Source organism: Papio anubis, chromosome 9 (genome assembly GCF_008728515.1).
Source record: "Papio anubis isolate 15944 chromosome 9, Panubis1.0, whole genome shotgun sequence".
Taxonomy (NCBI): Eukaryota; Metazoa; Chordata; class Mammalia; order Primates; family Cercopithecidae; genus Papio; species Papio anubis.
The window spans coordinates 60,523,146-60,540,983 of NC_044984.1; the positions used below are offsets into that span (position 1 = coordinate 60,523,146).

At 36.4% G+C, this 17,838-nt stretch overlaps 1 protein-coding gene and 1 long non-coding RNA gene across 3 annotated transcripts in view; one reads left to right on the plus strand and one right to left on the minus strand.

Moving 5' to 3' along the window:
• The first annotated feature begins 1 nt into the window (after position 1).
• On the plus strand, positions 2–17,738 carry LOC110740704. The gene is made up of 2 exons (XR_002515678.2): positions 2–115; positions 17,432–17,738. It is a non-coding gene; the product is annotated as an uncharacterized LOC110740704 (long non-coding RNA).
• Positions 3,848–17,838, minus strand: part of TMBIM4 (transmembrane BAX inhibitor motif containing 4) — a 30,346-nt gene continuing 16,355 nt past the window's right edge. For both annotated transcript variants that reach the window (XM_003906736.2, XM_021922573.1), the window contains exons 4-7: positions 14,748–14,781; positions 12,743–12,860; positions 5,683–5,728; positions 3,848–5,125 (exon numbers count right to left, since the gene is read on the minus strand). In XM_003906736.2, the coding sequence (XP_003906785.1) occupies positions 4,919–5,125; positions 5,683–5,728; positions 12,743–12,860; positions 14,748–14,781 (405 nt within the window). In that variant the 3' untranslated portion in view covers positions 3,848–4,918. The remainder of the gene's footprint in view (positions 5,126–5,682; positions 5,729–12,742; positions 12,861–14,747; positions 14,782–17,838) is intronic.

The following is a 17,838-nucleotide window of genomic DNA, read 5'->3' on the forward strand; positions in this document are numbered from 1 at the left end:
GCTTCCTTCTTTGGTGTGATCGCGGACCTAGAAACTCGGTCCGTCCCATACAGGTGTATGTAGAAGTCGGATTTGGAGAATGCGGAAGCGTGTGCCAGTCAAGGTTAGGCTCCAGGTAGGTCCGCTTTCCGGATATGGGCAGGGTAGCCCCGAAACTAACCCATGAAGTGAACCTGACCAGGGGACCCTGCTGGTCAGATAGCGAGCTCCGAGCCGACCTTTAGATCTGACCTCACCGTTTACAGGATACTCATATATTTCCTTAAATCAACTCAGCCTAGATCAGGTGTTCTTCCAGAGGCCGTATTGAGATCATTTTTATTTGCAGCCTGTGAATTTTCTCATCTCGGGTGATGGCCTCACAGATGTACACATATGTCAAACCGTATCAAACTGCACACTTTAAATATGTGCAACTTATTGCATGTCAGTCATACTCAAAGCTGTTACCAAAAACAGAAAACAACCTTTTCCCACCCCAGAGAAGAATTTAAAGGGTAAAATGATCAAAGGATTTCAGTTCTACCAGTGTTTACCTGTCTGATCACTTACATATCAAGACAGAATGCTAAACCTAGGACGATTGTCTTAGCTCACGAAGAACACTTACTTTACAACTATTTCTAATGGCATAGGCTTTGGAACTATATAGGTCTGTGTTGTATTCTTGCTTCCAATACTTGTGAACGATATGGGTGAGTAACTAATGTCATAAGGGCCTGAATTTCCTTGTCCCTAAAGTGAACATAATACAACCTAATTGATACTGTAAGAGTTCAACAGATGGTACCCTTTTTACATTATAGTTTCAAACGTATAGCAGCACAGTACTATTTGTAAGCAATGTTTCTAGAGATTTATGACATATACCCAAAAAACATGTCTTTGATGATGGCCTGGTAAATTCCTGCTGGTTGCTAGAAAAAAGGGTTCTGAGGCAATCTATGGGTACCTTTTTTCTTTAATTTTGTGTCCTTTGTGAAACCATGCATAGTATGGAAATTACTGAATTCAGAATATAGCAAGGTTAAAGAGGCTGAAAAAAACTTAGAACATTTGATACAAAAAAAAGGAAGCATGCCTAAGAAACCTGGTTTCTTTAAATGAGATTTCGTTCTTATAAAGCAAGTGAATTTGTTTTACAAGTTAACCATAATACTGTACCTCATCTTTCAAATGAGAAGTTAGCTACCTCACCCAAAAATATATGTGCACATTGCATTTTAGAGAAAGCTCACCTTCTGATAGTCCATATTTACTGTATCTTGTTTAACATACCAGGACAAGACTTTTGAATAGACACTTGGCACCAGAAAAAATAATTTACCTATTATGAAAATGTCATGTTGTTAAAATACCATGCCATGATTTAGCATTACAAGTGCTTTAAACAGCTAAGTAAAACACCCTTTTACTCCTTTTTACTTATGTCCCCTCACCAGTTATATAAAACCATTCTAGAAGAGTTAAGTGGCCTTAGTATATTTAAAAGTCTAATTCATTCCTTCATTCATGCCTTTGAATATGCACTCGATAGGCACTATGCTGAATTTGCAAAGATGAAGGAAACTACTGTTTTTAGGAAACTTTATCCCTTAATGGACAAATAAGGCTTAAGGGTCCAACTAAACGTTACAATGGCTCATCACAGAGCTAGAAGCAGCCTATATATAGAACTAGAGGCACAGTGGGTGGCCCTGAATACCTTACAGGAAGCAGACTGATTTTCTCATCCAAAAGGCATGCTACATGATGCAGAACAGTCAGTGGGGCCCCTGCAGTCAGGCCTCTCCCATGGAATCTCTGATCTGCACAATCACTTAGTAAGGAACAGGAAGACTTCTGGGATTCAGAGAGTGACCCCATGTTGCCCATTCCCTAGATGATGGGGACTTCAAGACAAAGCTCTGGAAAGATGAAAGGAAAAAGGAAAAAGTATCTAAGTTCCTAGCTGCTCCAAAAAAAAGGCCTGCAGCTGGCTGTTGACCACTAATCCCTAGAAACGCATCAAGTAGACTGAAGCTAGGTCTGAGAAGAAATCAAGGCAGGTGTATACGGCCTACTGCATCTCTTTTCCCAAATTACATTCAAGAAATACAAAAGTTCTCAGATACTGCTGTTTCCTCATTTTTCTCCTCTTATCTGTTCTTCCTTTGGCCCTTGCACACTTGAGTTACCTGTTGCTCTGTCCAAGTCCTGCTAATTCCACTTCATTTCTTTTTCTTTTCTTTTTTTTTTTTTTTGAGACAGTCTCACTCTGTCACCAGGCTGGAGTGCAGTGGTGCAATCTCGGCTCACTGCAACCTCTGCCTCCCTGGGTTCAAGCGATTCTTCTGGCTCAGCCTCCTGAGTAGCTGGGATTACAGGCGTGCGCCACTAGGCCCAGCTAATTTTGTATATTTAGTAGAGATGGGGTTTCACCATGTTAGCCAGGCTAATCTTGAACTCCCAACCTCAGGTGATCTGCCCGCCTCGGTCTCCCAAAGTGCTGGGATTACAAGTGTGAGCCACCATGTCCAGCCCTAATTCCACTTTCTTACTATTAATATTTCTGCAGTCTGCATATTTTCACCTTTACTTAATGCAATGCTTTAAAATGGTCTAGGTATATTCCCTACCTAGAAGAACTCATACCTATACACAGTGGGACATATACACAGACTTACATACCACATGAAATTCATTCACAGAACACAGGAATAAACCAATGGTTCATTTATACAATGTAGTATTTTTATACCAAAGGATTTTAAACTTCTTGGTCTTGGGATTCCTTTACACGCTTATTATATTGATCATATCAGAAATTAAAACAATTTTTTTTGAAAATTTAAGTCATTTAGAAAGGATAAATTTATTATGTTAACATTTTTATGGAAACTATATTTTCTAAATAAAAATAATTTAGTGAAAATAATGGCATTGTTTTACATTTTTAAAATATCACATCTACTTTTGCTTATACAGAATCTTTAGTCACAAATCAGTCCATTCCACCTTTGAACTGAAAATAGTATTATACGATCAGCTGACATTAAGCACTTAGTTTAGTTTATATATCTATCTCATTTAATCCTTGTAATAGCCCAATAAGCTAGCCATTATTATTATTCCCATTATGAAGATGAGGCAAAAGACCTAAGGAAGGATAAATAATTTGCCAAATGTCACTTAAGCATCTGGTTGGATTGCAAGGATTCTAATGTAGATGCTTTTACCCACCACGCTATGTTAAACTTGATTGCACTGCATCATGCACTTGATAATTCAACAATTAATGATAATAAAGTCAAATTTACATCTACAAATCATGCAAGGTTAAATTGATACTACAAGTTTATTTCAACCTTAATAGCTGGGAAATACTTAGGGGGTGTTATGGGCTGAGTTGTAGTCCCCCCAAAATTCACATGAAGAAATCCTAATCCCAGCACTTCAGAATGTGACTGTATTTGGAGATAGGTTTTTAAAGAGATAATTAAGGAAAACTGTGGTCCTCAGTGTGGGTCCTAATCCAGTATGACTGGTATCCTCCTAAGAAGGAGAAATTTGGGCACAGACAAGTACAGAGGGAAGGCCATTTAAAGACAGGGAGAAGATGGCCATCTACAAATCAAAGAGAAAGGCCTCAAAGGAAACCAAGCCTTCTAACACCTTGATCTTGGACTTTTAGCCTCCAGAACTGTGGGAAAATAAATTTCTTGTTGAAGCCACCCAAGCTGTAGTACTTTGTTATGGCAGCCTAACGAAATAGTACAGTGACGGAATTTGACAAAACTTCATTGGTTACTGGTACACGGACCTGACACACTGTGTGGACCAATGCAAATGAAACCATGAGACAATATTTCCCAAGTATTTTTATTTTGAAATAGATATACTTAATGGCTGATGACCCAGTAACTTTGGTGTCCTCTAACCACATTAGCATTGTATAATTTCAAATGAAATCTATACTTTAAAAAACAATTAATGTCAAATTTTGTCATAATATCTGACTTTCAGGCAGACTTTTAATTTTAGTACAATTTAAAATAAAAAGTCATTAACATTTTAATACAATTTTAATATAATACTGAATAATTCTCTGTGGAATTTATCTTTTATATTTTTTTCCTTTTAAATTAGATGAAAATTGCCAAGCAAAGAGAGATTTACAGTTTATAATGGTAAAGACTCTACTACTCTAGAATCAAAGACAAATCAATATTACTTAATAATTCAGGGAAAATTTAGATAAAATCACTAGACAAAGGTAAACTGATATTCTTATATACTCATAAAATTACTTTTGAATTGCAAACAAACAGCTATGCATGGCTAATTTAGGAAGAAAAACTTTTTTTTTTTTTTTTTTTGAGACTGAGTCTCACTTTGTCGCCAGGCTGGAGTGCAGTGGCGTGATCTTGGCTCAATGCAACCTCCATCTCCATCTCCGAGGTTCAAGCGATTCTCTGGCCTCAGCGTCTTGAGTACCTGGGACTACAGGCACGTGCCACCACACCCAGCTAATTTTTGTATTTTTAGTAGAGATGGGGTTTCACCATGTTGGCCAGGATGGTCTCGACCTCTTGACCTCATGATCCACCTGCCTTCGTCTCACAAAGTGGTGGGATTAAAGGCGTGAGCCACTGTGCACACCCAGAAAAGCATTTTAAATAGAATTTTTGATAGCTCTTAACTGAGATCCTAAATCAAGGATTTAGAAATGAGGTATCATAAAGAACAGTAAGATTTTAAAACTCTCAAAATTACATATGATACAAATAAAGATTGTAACAGTATTTAAACATTGTTTCAAACTTTATTACTTAATGAAACAGTTTCTATATACTGCTTCCGATTACTTTTTTAATCCTTTTTTTCTCATTAATTTTTTTGTTGTTGTTGTTCTTCAGTTGAGCTGAGATACTTTTAATTACTTTTTATTAACTGCTTCCAGAAACCGTAACAGGTGCAGGAATAGATTGATGATATCCAAGTAGAGGCTGATGGCAGCTAATACGTACTCTTCAGGTGACAGTTTATGCATCATTGAGTGTGTGTCATAGATGATGAATCCACAGAAAAGAAGGGCTCCTGCAGCAGCTAAGACCAACTCCATTGTCTCACTATAAAAAAATAACTATAGGGAAGAGATTAAAGAAATATGTTGATATTTTAGAACAGTATTAACAGGACTTGACTTACTTCCTCTAATGATTTACTGCTACATTACACATTTGACAAAGGTGTACAATTTTGAATAAAAATGTTAAAAGCAGAAAAAGGCAAGGCAGGTCCAAAGTTGCCTCTGTTGGATGGAAGGATGAATGAGGGGATATATTCCATTAAACTAAATTACCCACTTTGAAAAATAGCATTCCAAATATAAATTATTTAAAAATATATTTCTTTTTTCACAATTAAATGTGCCACTGGAACTTGGCAGTTGTAAGCAAGGGCCTCTTTCTATGTAATTTAATTCATTTATTCATTCATCTTTCTTTCAGTCAATAATAAGGACCAACACAAGACCCTGATTTTCTAAAGGGATAATTCTATAATCATTCTCTATACAAATGTTCTGGATAATTATAACTAAGTGTCCTATCATAAGAGTATCTCTTACAGCTTTTTGAGGTTATTTATATTGACATAGCCAGAATTATATTTCAAGTTAACCATTATAACATAACTTACCTTCAAGAATCCTGACAGGCACAATATCCACAAAAGAGCAAAGAGCCTATAAAAATACAATTTTAGTAATTTACAATATTGTTCCTTACAAAAAAACTTTGTAAACCCATTCAACACTTTCTGAAAAAAAAACAACGTATCTATCTGGATTTTTTGCCAAAGAATAACTAAAATGTAAGAATTTGTAAACATACAATGAATATAATGCCCATTTTGGATCTTTTTTTAAAAGAAATTGAAAGAACAGCTACTTATTCAACATTTGTCTTTATGGTATACAAACCTAGTTAACAGTATAATTTGTGAAGTTTTGGAACATAAAATATAGATAAAAGCAGAAATATCATTACAAGTATTTTAATTCAGAGATCTACAAAAAGTTTTAGAAAATATATAAACAAATAAAATATGATTGCACTTTTAAACCAAGTAATAACTTATTCTGTGAACATGTCTATCTATTGAAGTTCACAATGTACTTTCCATTTTATTCTTATGTATTATAGAACTTAATTGATGGACACATCTGACACTGCTATAATTTTATGAGTTACAATTCAATTGTTATATATAGAGAGTATAAAATATATGAGAAAGGACATCTAAAAAGTCAGTCATTTGTTATAAAATATGGGACATATCAGCTGCTTCAGGTCACAGGGAATTACAGAGGCCAAATTTATCCTCGTTCCTTAAATAAAACCAGACAAAATATATGAAACAACAGTTCTTGGACACTGGACAGCAAACAGCACAGGACAGGGATTCCTGAGATAAAGGATACAAAGAAAGTGAAGTCTATATTTGCCCCAGCTACAGAGAGTTTCCAGGCCACTGTGTAGGGATAAGAACCCAAACAGACACTTGTGGTCTCCTTGAGTTGAGTAGACAAGAATTCAGAGGTCAGGGAATCCAAGGCAGCTAGAATTTGCAGGGCAGAATACCAGAAAGAAGAGAACTATCCACCGAAAGTGAGCACTCTGGTGTATGCACAGGGTTTCCCTAGAGTTTGTAGCTACTTTCTGATTAATACATGCATGTGAGGAGGTAACCAAGGCTGGAGAAAAAACCACCATAGAGAAGCAGGGAGAACAATCCTCATAGTTCACACAGGACTGGGAACAGTTTGCATTCACACCAGCTGGAGTAGAAAGACCTCTTAAGACATGCACTGAGTAGTATGCTGAAGGGTACTATCTCGGCAGTACCCTTAGGGCCAAATGAGCCCCTAAGCTAAAAGCTGTTCTGGAGCTCCCTAACAGAGCCTCAAAAGGTTTACTTTCCAAGGAACTTAACTGCATCCTAGTCCTAGGAAAACAAAGCCAAATATATTTAAAGTTAATACAACAAAATTCAGCACCCAACCATGTAAAATTTACAGTGACCAACATCCAATAAAAAATTATAAAGGCATGTAAAAGAGTGAAGGAAATATGACCCATAACATGGAGAAGAAACAATCAATAGAAACAAATCCAGAAATGACACAATGATAGAATGAGTAGACAATGATATTAAAAATATACTCGCTCGTTCAAGGAGATCGAGGAAAGAATGATCATGAGGAGGAGAGAAATGGAAGATACTATATTTTTCAAAAGACACAAATTGAACTGAACTTTAACTGATTAAAAATACAATATATGAAATAAAAATACTCTGATTGGAATTCATAGCAGATTAGACACTGAAGAAGATTACTAAATTTGAAAACAGCAACAGAAACTAACCAAAATGAATCACAGAGAGAAAAAGAAAAAAAAAAAAAAAAAACCAGGAAAACAGTGAATTAGGGGACAACATCAAGAAGTCTAACATAGATGTAACTGGAATCTCAAGCATAGGAGAAGGAAGGAGAGACAGATAAATGTTTGAAGAAATAACTGCCAAAAATTTCCCAGATTTGAGCTGGGCATAGTGGTGTGTGCCTGTAATCCCAGCTACTCAGGAGGTGGAGGGATCACTTGAGCCCAGGAGTTCAAGTCCAGCCCAGGCAACAGCAAGACCCCATCTCTTAAACAATTTTGTTTTTCCAAATTTGATGAAAACTTTACATTGTCAGATCCAAGAAACAGAATAAAAGTGGAGGGGGAGGGAACCACACCAAGGAATATTGTAATCAAATTACTGCAAACCAGTGGTAAAGAAAAAATGATAAAAGTAGCTATGTATGTGTGGGGGAAACATATACAGAGGAATAAATATAAGAAAGATGGTAGACTTCTTGTCAGAAACTACATAAGTCAGAGGACAGTGGAATGATATCTTTAAAATACTGAAAGGAAGAAAAAAAAACCCAAAACCTAGAATCTTATACCCAGCAAAAATAACTTTCAAAAATAAAGACAAAGGTTTTTTTTCAGACACAAAAGATGACCAACAGATGCTAAGAAATTTTAAAAAGAAGTCCCTCAGTCAAATGATATTAGGTGAAAATTTAGATACATGAAGAGATGAAGAAGAGTAGAAATGGCAAATACATTGGTGAACATAAAAGGACTTCTATTTTTAAAATCCATTTAAAAGATAATACAATTTTTAGTGCAAAAATAATATATTATGGAGTTTATAACATGTAGAACTAAAAGTTATGGCAACAATGGCACAAAGGTAGGGAAAAGGAGATACAAGTATACATGAAATGGTATATTATTTGAGGATAGACTATTTAAAGTCATATATTATAAAGCCTAGAGTAACCTCTAATTAAAAGAACTATAGCTAATAAGCCAATAAACAAGATAAACACAACCACCTTAATAATCACAATAAATGTAAATGGACTAAATACACTAACTAAAAGCAGAGATGGTCAGATTGGATTTTTAAAAACCAAGATCCAACTATGACTTCTAAAAAAAAAACCTTTTAAATATAAAGACACAAATACATTAAAAATAACAGGATAGAAAAAGATATATGATGCTAACATGCTAACACAAATTAAGAAGAAAGCTGGGGTTGCTATATTAATAACAAAGTAGACTTTAGGGCAATGATATTACTAGAGCTAAAGAAGGTCACTTCATAATGATAAAGGGGTCAGTTCACCAACAGTACGTAACAATCCTAAATGTAAATAATATGAGGCAAAATTATAGAATTTACGTGAGAAAAAGACCAATCCTTACTTGTCATTGGAAATTTCAATACCCCTCTCATTAATTGATAAAACAAGTAGGCAGAAAATTAGTAAGCAAATAGAAGACAACATTATTAACCAACTTTACCTAATTGACATTTATCAAGTCATCCAACAGCAGCAGCAGCAAAATACACATTCTTGTCTAGTGCACAAAGAACATTTACCAAGATACCATTAAAAAATAATCATAATAAATGCAAAAGGACTGAACTCATACAAAATAAGTTCTCTCACAATAACAGTTATTTATTGTAATGCTATTTGGTGAACTGAAGGCATGATGAGAATCTAGTCCTCAGGTGTCTCTCTGAAATGGCCCTAAAATTTCTCAAGATACATCTGGCATACCTAAGTGAGAATGAGGTATCATGCTACCTCACAATATAGATCCTTCAGGACTGAAAGGGACTTAGGATTTGCTTTTTCATTCTTAAACCCTAGGGAAACTCCAAAGCTCCTGTACCATGGGGCATGGGGAAGGTGATATTAAGAACTTGAAGCATCCAAGGTATTACCCTACTTGCAGGCTAACAAGTTAGCCTGGCACAGTTTCATGGATGCATCAAGCTCCTAGGTCTGAGATAAAGAACAGTTTACAGTAATAACAGTAGTATCATCATTTTTATGACAGGGCCCAGGTGATACTAAGAGGGCCACATGACACCTACACACACAGTGGGTTGTGTTACAAGACAGGAACCTTGACTTTAGGGAAGCAAGTCTTTTTTATAATGGAAAGTAAACACGCTTGCCCTCTGCTCTAGCGAGCACCATCTTCCTAGGCTGTTCACTATTGGAACAAAAAAACCCTTGTCTGGAACAAAGGGCAGTCAGCACATCATTCCCAAGACATTCAGAAACACAAGAGACCCATGAAAAATCCTCTCCCATTCTTGTAGGCTTCTAATAAGACATTAGGATAGGGCTGCCAGAGGTCTGTGGACATTAATTTACTCTTATTCACTAACTGGACAAGATCCTACATTTAAGCCTGATCAGACACTACTGACAATGCATATTAAAACAGATATATTTTCTCCACTGCAACATCCAAGTTGAAATCTGACACACTTAGGCTCCCTGGTTAAGCAGCATGCCCCACCCAGCGACCTAAATGTACACACACTAAAAGGGTTATTTAGGGTCACAGGCTCTATTAAGTTTCTGGTAAGAAATTCAGCCTAAGACTTGTCAGTTTATGACAGCATTCTCTGTAGATACTGTAACAGGTAAAGATTTGAAAGTCATATCCTAAAAATATTCTGCCTAAGTTGTTACTTCACTCTACTTTGACTCACATCTCATTAAATATTTAAACATCAGAGAGAACAAATTTTCTGAGAATATAGATAAGATATGCCATGGATATAGTACTGATGTTGCTATTCTAACAACTCCATCTAGAAGACTGACGAATCCTACCCTCTTCTCTCTCAACAAGAAGCACAGAATAAAAAATAACTTACAAACAGTGATGTGCCAGTAAACTTACTTTCTAAGAAAGAAAATGGGCCCTGATTTGTGGTGCTTCTTAATTTCTGTGGTGTACTTACATCCTTCATGGCCTATTTTAAGCTTCCAGCAGTTTAACAACTGACTTGCAAGATGCCTCTTACAAGCTGGCACAAGGCAAGTCTAGCACACCAATAACCAGTTGCCATAGTTATCACATATAGTTCTGAGATTTAATTCCTTTTGTGGCAGAATTACCACAGGAAAATGATGGTGTAAAAACATCAGTGCTTTAAGTCAATCTATGAAGCACTGCCACCATTGCCTGATACTACCATACATCCATACATTTAACACATTTCTTCAGTTCCTACAGTGTCCCATAAACAGGTCAGAAGGAACAGCCTATAAACTTTTTGAAGAACATATTTTCTCAGAAAATCTTTTCCCTAAGTCTTTATAGCCATTTTGGCACTTAACTTCCACAACCACTTTGGCTTTGAGGCGTGCCATTAAGTTTTATTTAAAATGCAATAAAGTGCTACTCTTAAGTAGCTGAACCTATGGTATACTGACCAAAGTATAATTATTATTAGGATTTTGCTAGAGAGTCATTACATGGCAGTATCCAGTAACTGATAGCAGTAGATGTGATTCAATGGAGAACAGGGCTGTATACCAAGAGCAGTAGTGAAGTGTTAAAGTTTTAAATAGGTATACTGTGATCAAGTTTCCATTTTCCTACCACCCAGTTGCTTGGTGGAAAAGGGGCTGGAAACTGGTAAGACTAGAGAATAGAGAAGCTGGTTGTAGTAATATAGGTAGGAGGCAATTTTGAAAGCGTTCTGTTTCCAATATTACAGCAAACAAGAACTATTTCAGACTAATTACTGCCCCTGTCCCACCCCAAAAAACTACTGAAATGATGCATAAAAGAGAAAACAAAGAATACCTTCTTAAAAACATCAAATAACTGTCAAGGTAGAATGGAATTATCAAGTCAAAATCTAGGTAAAAGTGGAAACCCAAAGAAGTAATCATAGTACTGTAGCTGAATTTGCCCAACGACAAGAAAAGTCATCAATGCACTAAGCAAGAGTAAATTGGGGGGTGGGGGCAGAGAAGAACCATCCCTGGGAAATTGTCACCACAAGCTATCCCTTTGCTGATTTTTAGTCTAACTGAATAACACCTGTGTGGTTGGGAAAACATTGTAAGCCATGAATTTAGTTTCAAGTGGACCCAATCCAATAGTTTTCCCAGATGCCAGGGGAAAACCCAAATACTGTATGGAAAAATGCACCTTCAACCAAGGCCTCAAAGAAATTCAACAAATAATTTTTCAAGGACAATTACATAGTCAAAAATAACTGAACACACAAAGAAAGAAAATATAAGAATTATCAGAAACAGCAGACACAGACAGATGCACTTCAGAAATATCTGGTCTCAGATCTATATATGATCATTGTAATATCATTTTTATCAATCAGTGTAAATTTATTATGAAGAGGCTGAAATATAAGGCAGGTTTACCAGAAAAGGATTTAGAGAGATGATACTGGAATGAATGAAAGGGAGGGAACAGTTAGAGACTGGGTTGGGAAGAGGAAGTAGAACAAATCTTTCATGATATATGCCACACAAATACATATGAAACATCCTTTCAAAGAAGGAAAAGAAAATAAAAAATGTTACCTCTCCCTAAATCAAACTCCATTCCAATAAAACTATTTAAGCAGCTTGCGCAATTGTCAGTGTTGGCTGACCAACTATATTTTATCTCAATAGAGACTTCTGATGTTCTGGATTACCAGAATAAAAGGGGTGGGGGAGGAAAGAAAGTTTAGCAAGAGCAGACTTTTGTAAATAGTGTTGTAACAGGAAAAAGAAAATGGTTGGGTGACTATGTGCCAACAGGAAGCCACTGTGAGCTTAGAAAAGAGTATGCATTCCTACCAGGTGAGGGCAATGCAGTACCATAATCCTCATATAAAAAGGATCATTCCGTATATTTGTTTGAGGAAGGATACAGGTTAATCTAGATGGATCAAAAGGTTTTAAAGTTCATGCAGACCCATTCAATACCTGTACTAATTACAGTGCTTTTTCCACAAAGACGTGGATGGTGGTAACATTTATGCTAAGACAAAGACCGAAATAATTTCAGTAAATTCCATAATGTTAATAAAGCAAACAAGCTTAAACTCTCTGGAAAGCTGATTTTTTTTTTTAATTCACTTCCCTTTCACTATAGGAGAGAAACAAATAAGTCAAAGCAACTTTCCATTTCTTTGTATGTTCTGGGAGTAGGGCCTGGCCCTAGTACTCAAAGAGATGATCTCTTATTACCCTCCATTTTAAAAGACAGTACCCAAAGATAACAGTGTAGCACATTCCTCAAAACCACCTATAATAATTAAAGACATTTATCTATTATATCCAAGAATATACACAACTTACCCAGCGCCAAATTTGCTGAAATCCCTCTTAGATTGTAGAGTATACACAGTCAAACCAAAAAATACTGTAGTAGTCAGTATGAAAGCTTGCAGAATAATATATACATCATAGAAAGTAACTGTAAAATTAAAACACTGATTAACATGCATATAAAAATGCTCAATACAAAACAGCTTTTTCTAGCATTTTACAGAAATGCTTCGTTTTCTCCTGTACTTTATGCCAATAAAAACAATTAGAAAAGATTTCTTATCCATCCTTGACTACAAGGTACAGTGAAACCACACCCATAATGCAATTAACAGTCTCCAAAAAATTCATTCACACAAAATTGGAAGTCACATTGTTACCAAGTTAATGAAATGACTGGAGAGCTATTACGCCTGTAGCCAGTTTGGAGTTTTAGGGGTATGGCAGAGTGATTCTCACCCATCTCTGTCTCAGTCGCAGTTTACCACCATCTGTGGTGATTGTCCATTATAGTTTAAATATCAATAGGGATGATTCTGGGTCTCCTGCCTGGCTGGGAATTCCTAGACAGTAGCAGCAATTCCAGCAATCATCTGGTTAGTTATACTTGGTTTATCAGCCCAAATCAAGGAAACTGGGAAAGAAAAATACTGGGGCTGGCTGGGGTTGCCTACCATTCACTTACCCTGTAAAGGACAGAAACCAACCACTAACTGCATATCCAAATGTGTATTATCTTGAAGTACATTATTTTGGGGTTTACTGAATATATGCCAAATTCCTTTCTGTAATTTTAGAATAACCATCCAGTCGATTATGGCTATTGTAATAAAGCTCCTTAACATTTTAATAAATTGCAGTTATAACCTATTGGAGGTTAACTGCTTTGAACCCAAAGCCATTTAAGTAATTTTTAGTTTTCAGAGAGTAATTATTCATGTTCTTTCCATCCTTAAATGCTACATGATTGGAATTTCTCTGTTTATGCCGTTACAGGATTAGGAAGGTGAACATGGAAAAGATAAGACATGAAATCCATTTTGCTTCTTGTCAGTAACTTAAGTATACGATTAGGTTGAAAAGATATTGCAATTACTGAGGAAAATAATGTTCTCACATTACCTCATCTATGTTTTTCTACCCCCAGTTCCAATAATCCTGAAATGAATCTCTCTCCTACATTCTTTATACATAATAGGGGCTGGAGAAGGGAGAGATGGATTTGAATACTTTCTGTCTGTTAAGAAGCTTCAATCCTATTTATTATTTATTACTATTTATATAGATTCTTTTAACAAGAGATTACAGAAACATATAGATTAAACAAAACTGGCATAGAAAGGTTAAAAAACTAATGACAAAATAGGAAGAGTGAAATACATTAACTATAAGGATAAACAACTTGCTGTTATGGAGAGTAATAATTAACTCTGACCTTTTTGGTACTCAAGGTTAACCATTTTGAGACAATCAGAATTTCTATTCTTAATTTATTGAAATTTTTTCCTTGAGGCATTATATAGGGTACATCAAGTAATTATAACAGACACGGCCTTCAAACACATATTTAACATGAAACACAGAGCAGAAATTACCACTGTTTCTTGTAGTGCCACTTGATAAAATATGAGGATATAATGTTAAAGCACAGTTCGGCATAGGCCAGTTAAAGGAGTTAAGCTCATATATATGATCAAAGTATGTGGCTCAAAACACATGTTCTCGGTTACTTGAGGATACCTTTAAATTACAGAAAAAATTAGCTATAGTTGTCTTATTTTTCTAAATGGGTAAACAAATGAAATACTGTTCTCCATTCCTTTTATTTTTCTTTTCCACTTCTTCTAAGCTCAGCTGAAATATGTAAAGGATAAATATCTGACTTTTGCTTATACTTTAGGAATTCTTCATCCTATGCTGTATTTCTGAAATATGACATTCCATGTTAAACTTTAGCCCCAAATAACTTTTTACCTGAAAGATTTATCTACACTAAAAAGTTATTATAACATATAGAAATGCAATTACAGCTTACCAACAACTGCCACAGTCAGAGCTTCCAACAGCGTCTAATGAAAAGAAACTTAAATTAATGACAGTAAAAGGTATACTATCTCATGTACACTTTCTAATTTCTAGCAGCTTAATGTGATCCCATATGAATGATCTCATTTTAGCTTCAAAGCAGCCCTGTGAAGTATACGGGACAGTTAGTAAACCCACCATAATGAAAATGAGACCTCAATATATTGAGTGAGAACATTTACATTCTAATTGTGATACTATGACTCTTTAAGCTCTAATCGCATATTTGTAAAAGGAAGACTGTAAATATAGAACATTCTATTTTTCTTACTGTGTAATATAAATAAAAATACAATTGCAAATTATGTGCACATTTATAAAACCTCAATACCTCACACAAACATAGGAAGAATAAAATATTTAGATAGTACTTTGGTGTGGGAGTCTTGAAAGTGTGTCCCAATATTCATTCTTTCTTCCCTAATAACAGAATTTTTACCTGGACACATGGCTGTTCAGATTAAACTGCATTTTTTCAGTCTCCTTTGCAGCCAGGTCTGACTACATAAAGATACTCTAGCCAATTTAATGTGACTAAGATAGGTATAAAACTGCTGGATTGTGCTCTAAAAACAAAGAAAGACTTGCTCTCCCCTTCCTCTTCTCATGTGCTTGTATTAATAACTGGATGCTTTGTGGCTATAGGAGTGATCTATCTTATACCATGTGATCTGTCTTATACCACTCTAGGAATGCCTGGACAGTAGCAGAAGCATGGGCCCTTGTCACCGTCACTAAATTGTCATTTAAATTTTTACATGAAGAGAGATAAACTATCCTGTTTAAGCCATTGTTATTCTGTCACTGTTTAAGCCATGTCAGAAGTAGCTGAACTAATATCCTAAATACAAGACTTGGGGATTCCGAGCCTTGTCCTCTAGCCTCTGTTTTCCCTTAATTACAGTATCTTTATTTTGTCTTATATCCTTACTCTAGATAGATTTTATCAACCATCTGATAGACCATATTACAAAGGCAAAGCTAGAAATAAAGGCAGTGGCTATATAATCATACTCCTGGTAGAAGCATCCACCCTACCTGATATCAAGAAACCATCAGCACCCAAGCAAAAATGGTATTAGAAATTGTACATAGACGCGGAGGTAATGGAACTGCTGTTACATTTTAATGCTTTTAGTAGTGCCAGCAAAATGGTAGCAAAAGATGATAGAAATTTTTTTCTGGGCTGGGCGTGCTGGCTCACACCTGTAATCCCAGTACTGTGGGAGGCCAAGGCAGGTGGACTGCTTGAGTCCAGGAGTTTGAGACCAGCCTGGGTGACACAGCAAAACCCCGTCTCTACTAAAAATACAAAAAAAAATTAGCCAAGGATGGTGACATGTGCCTGTAGTCCCAGCTACTTAGGAGGCTGGGAGGTGGGAGGATCGCTTAACCCCAGGAGGCTGAGGTTGCAGTGAGCCAAGTTTGCGTCACTGCACTCCAGCCTGGGTGACAGAGAGAGACCTTGTCTCAAAAAAAAAAAAAAAAAAAAGAAAAGAAATTTTGGGGAGGGGGGGCAACATGATTATACTATATTCTTACTATTTGTGACAAGATTTTAGGAAAGAAATCATCCCATACACATTCAAGTATCTGAAGGAAACAGGATGGTATAAATAGGAGTAAAGATAAGACCTAGGAAAACATGATAATGCCCCTTTAAAACATATACACACATGCTCCTCAAGTTACAATACAATGGGGTTACATGCCAATACACCCTACTAATAAGTTGAAAATATCATTAAGTCAAAAATGTAGCTCAGAGTGTCTTTGGTTAAAGAATCACCAATGCTTAAAGTCTGAAACCTCGTGGTTGCATATTGCTTTGACACCATCATAAAACTGAAAAATCTTAAGTTGAATGATTCTAAGTCAAGGACTATCTATCTGTCTGTCTGCCTGCCTGCCTGTCTATCTATCTATCTATGTGCATGCATACACACACACGCACTCCTACTAGGGAAAGATAAGCTTCACCTCCTTTCTTACCTCGGTGGATCAGGACCAAAAAAACCCCTAATGTTAAAGGTCCCTGAGTAATTTGAGGAAATGTATTTTACACACTTATTTGTTAAACTATTTTTAGCTATGGGCATGATGAACAGATTTAACAATCAGTGACTATCTTGCCTATAAGCATTTGGTTGATGCTTTTCTAGTGGGACCTCTCCCTGCTGGGCAAAAGTTGACCCATACACTCTTCCCACATAGAAATCAGTCTTTCTGAGAGAAGGCTACATGTAGATGTGAAGAGGAATTCTATATGGCCTTTTTTTTTTAATACTTCCTCTCTCTTGAGACATAGCTGACTAGGCCAGGAGTTGGCTCTGACCCAAGGCCTGGCAACCCATATACTGACTAACAGCCTAGTGTGACCTGTGCCAACAACCAAGTGTACCAATCAGATTCTTTCTCTCTCCTTTCTTCCTTTTCCTTTCTTCCTCCCTCCCTCCCTTCTTTCTTTTTAAGACAGGGTCTCACTCTGTCACTGAGGATGGAGGGCAGTGGCGCAATCTCAGCACACTGCAACCTCCACCTCCTGGTTTAAGTGATCCTCCTGCCTCAGCCTCCCGAGTAGTGGGACTACAAGCACGTGCCATAACATCTGGCTTATTTTTCTATTTTTTGCAGAGACAAGATCTCACTATGTTGCCCGGGCTGGTCTCGAACTACTGAACTCAAGCAATACACCTGCCCCGGCCTCCCAAAGTGTGGGGATCACACAGGCGTGAGCCACCACGCCTGGACCAGATTCTTTCTGACCCAGGAAAATGAACTCAGAGATTAAAGCAATGGCAGTGGGAGCTAAAGTTAAATGACTCTATGGGGGCAAAAAATGGGTCATATAAAAGTTAAAGACAGAAAAAGGGAAAACAATGTATAAGGACAACTGAGGTAGAGAAGAGATGTAATAAAACAAGGGAGAGGAGAACACAAACTCTTGTCACTGAATTTCCTATGATATCATCATTTCTGGAACTTTCCTCCAGTTCTCCAGTTAATCTTCTTGAAGAGGATTTGGGTTGGTGGGTTCTCAA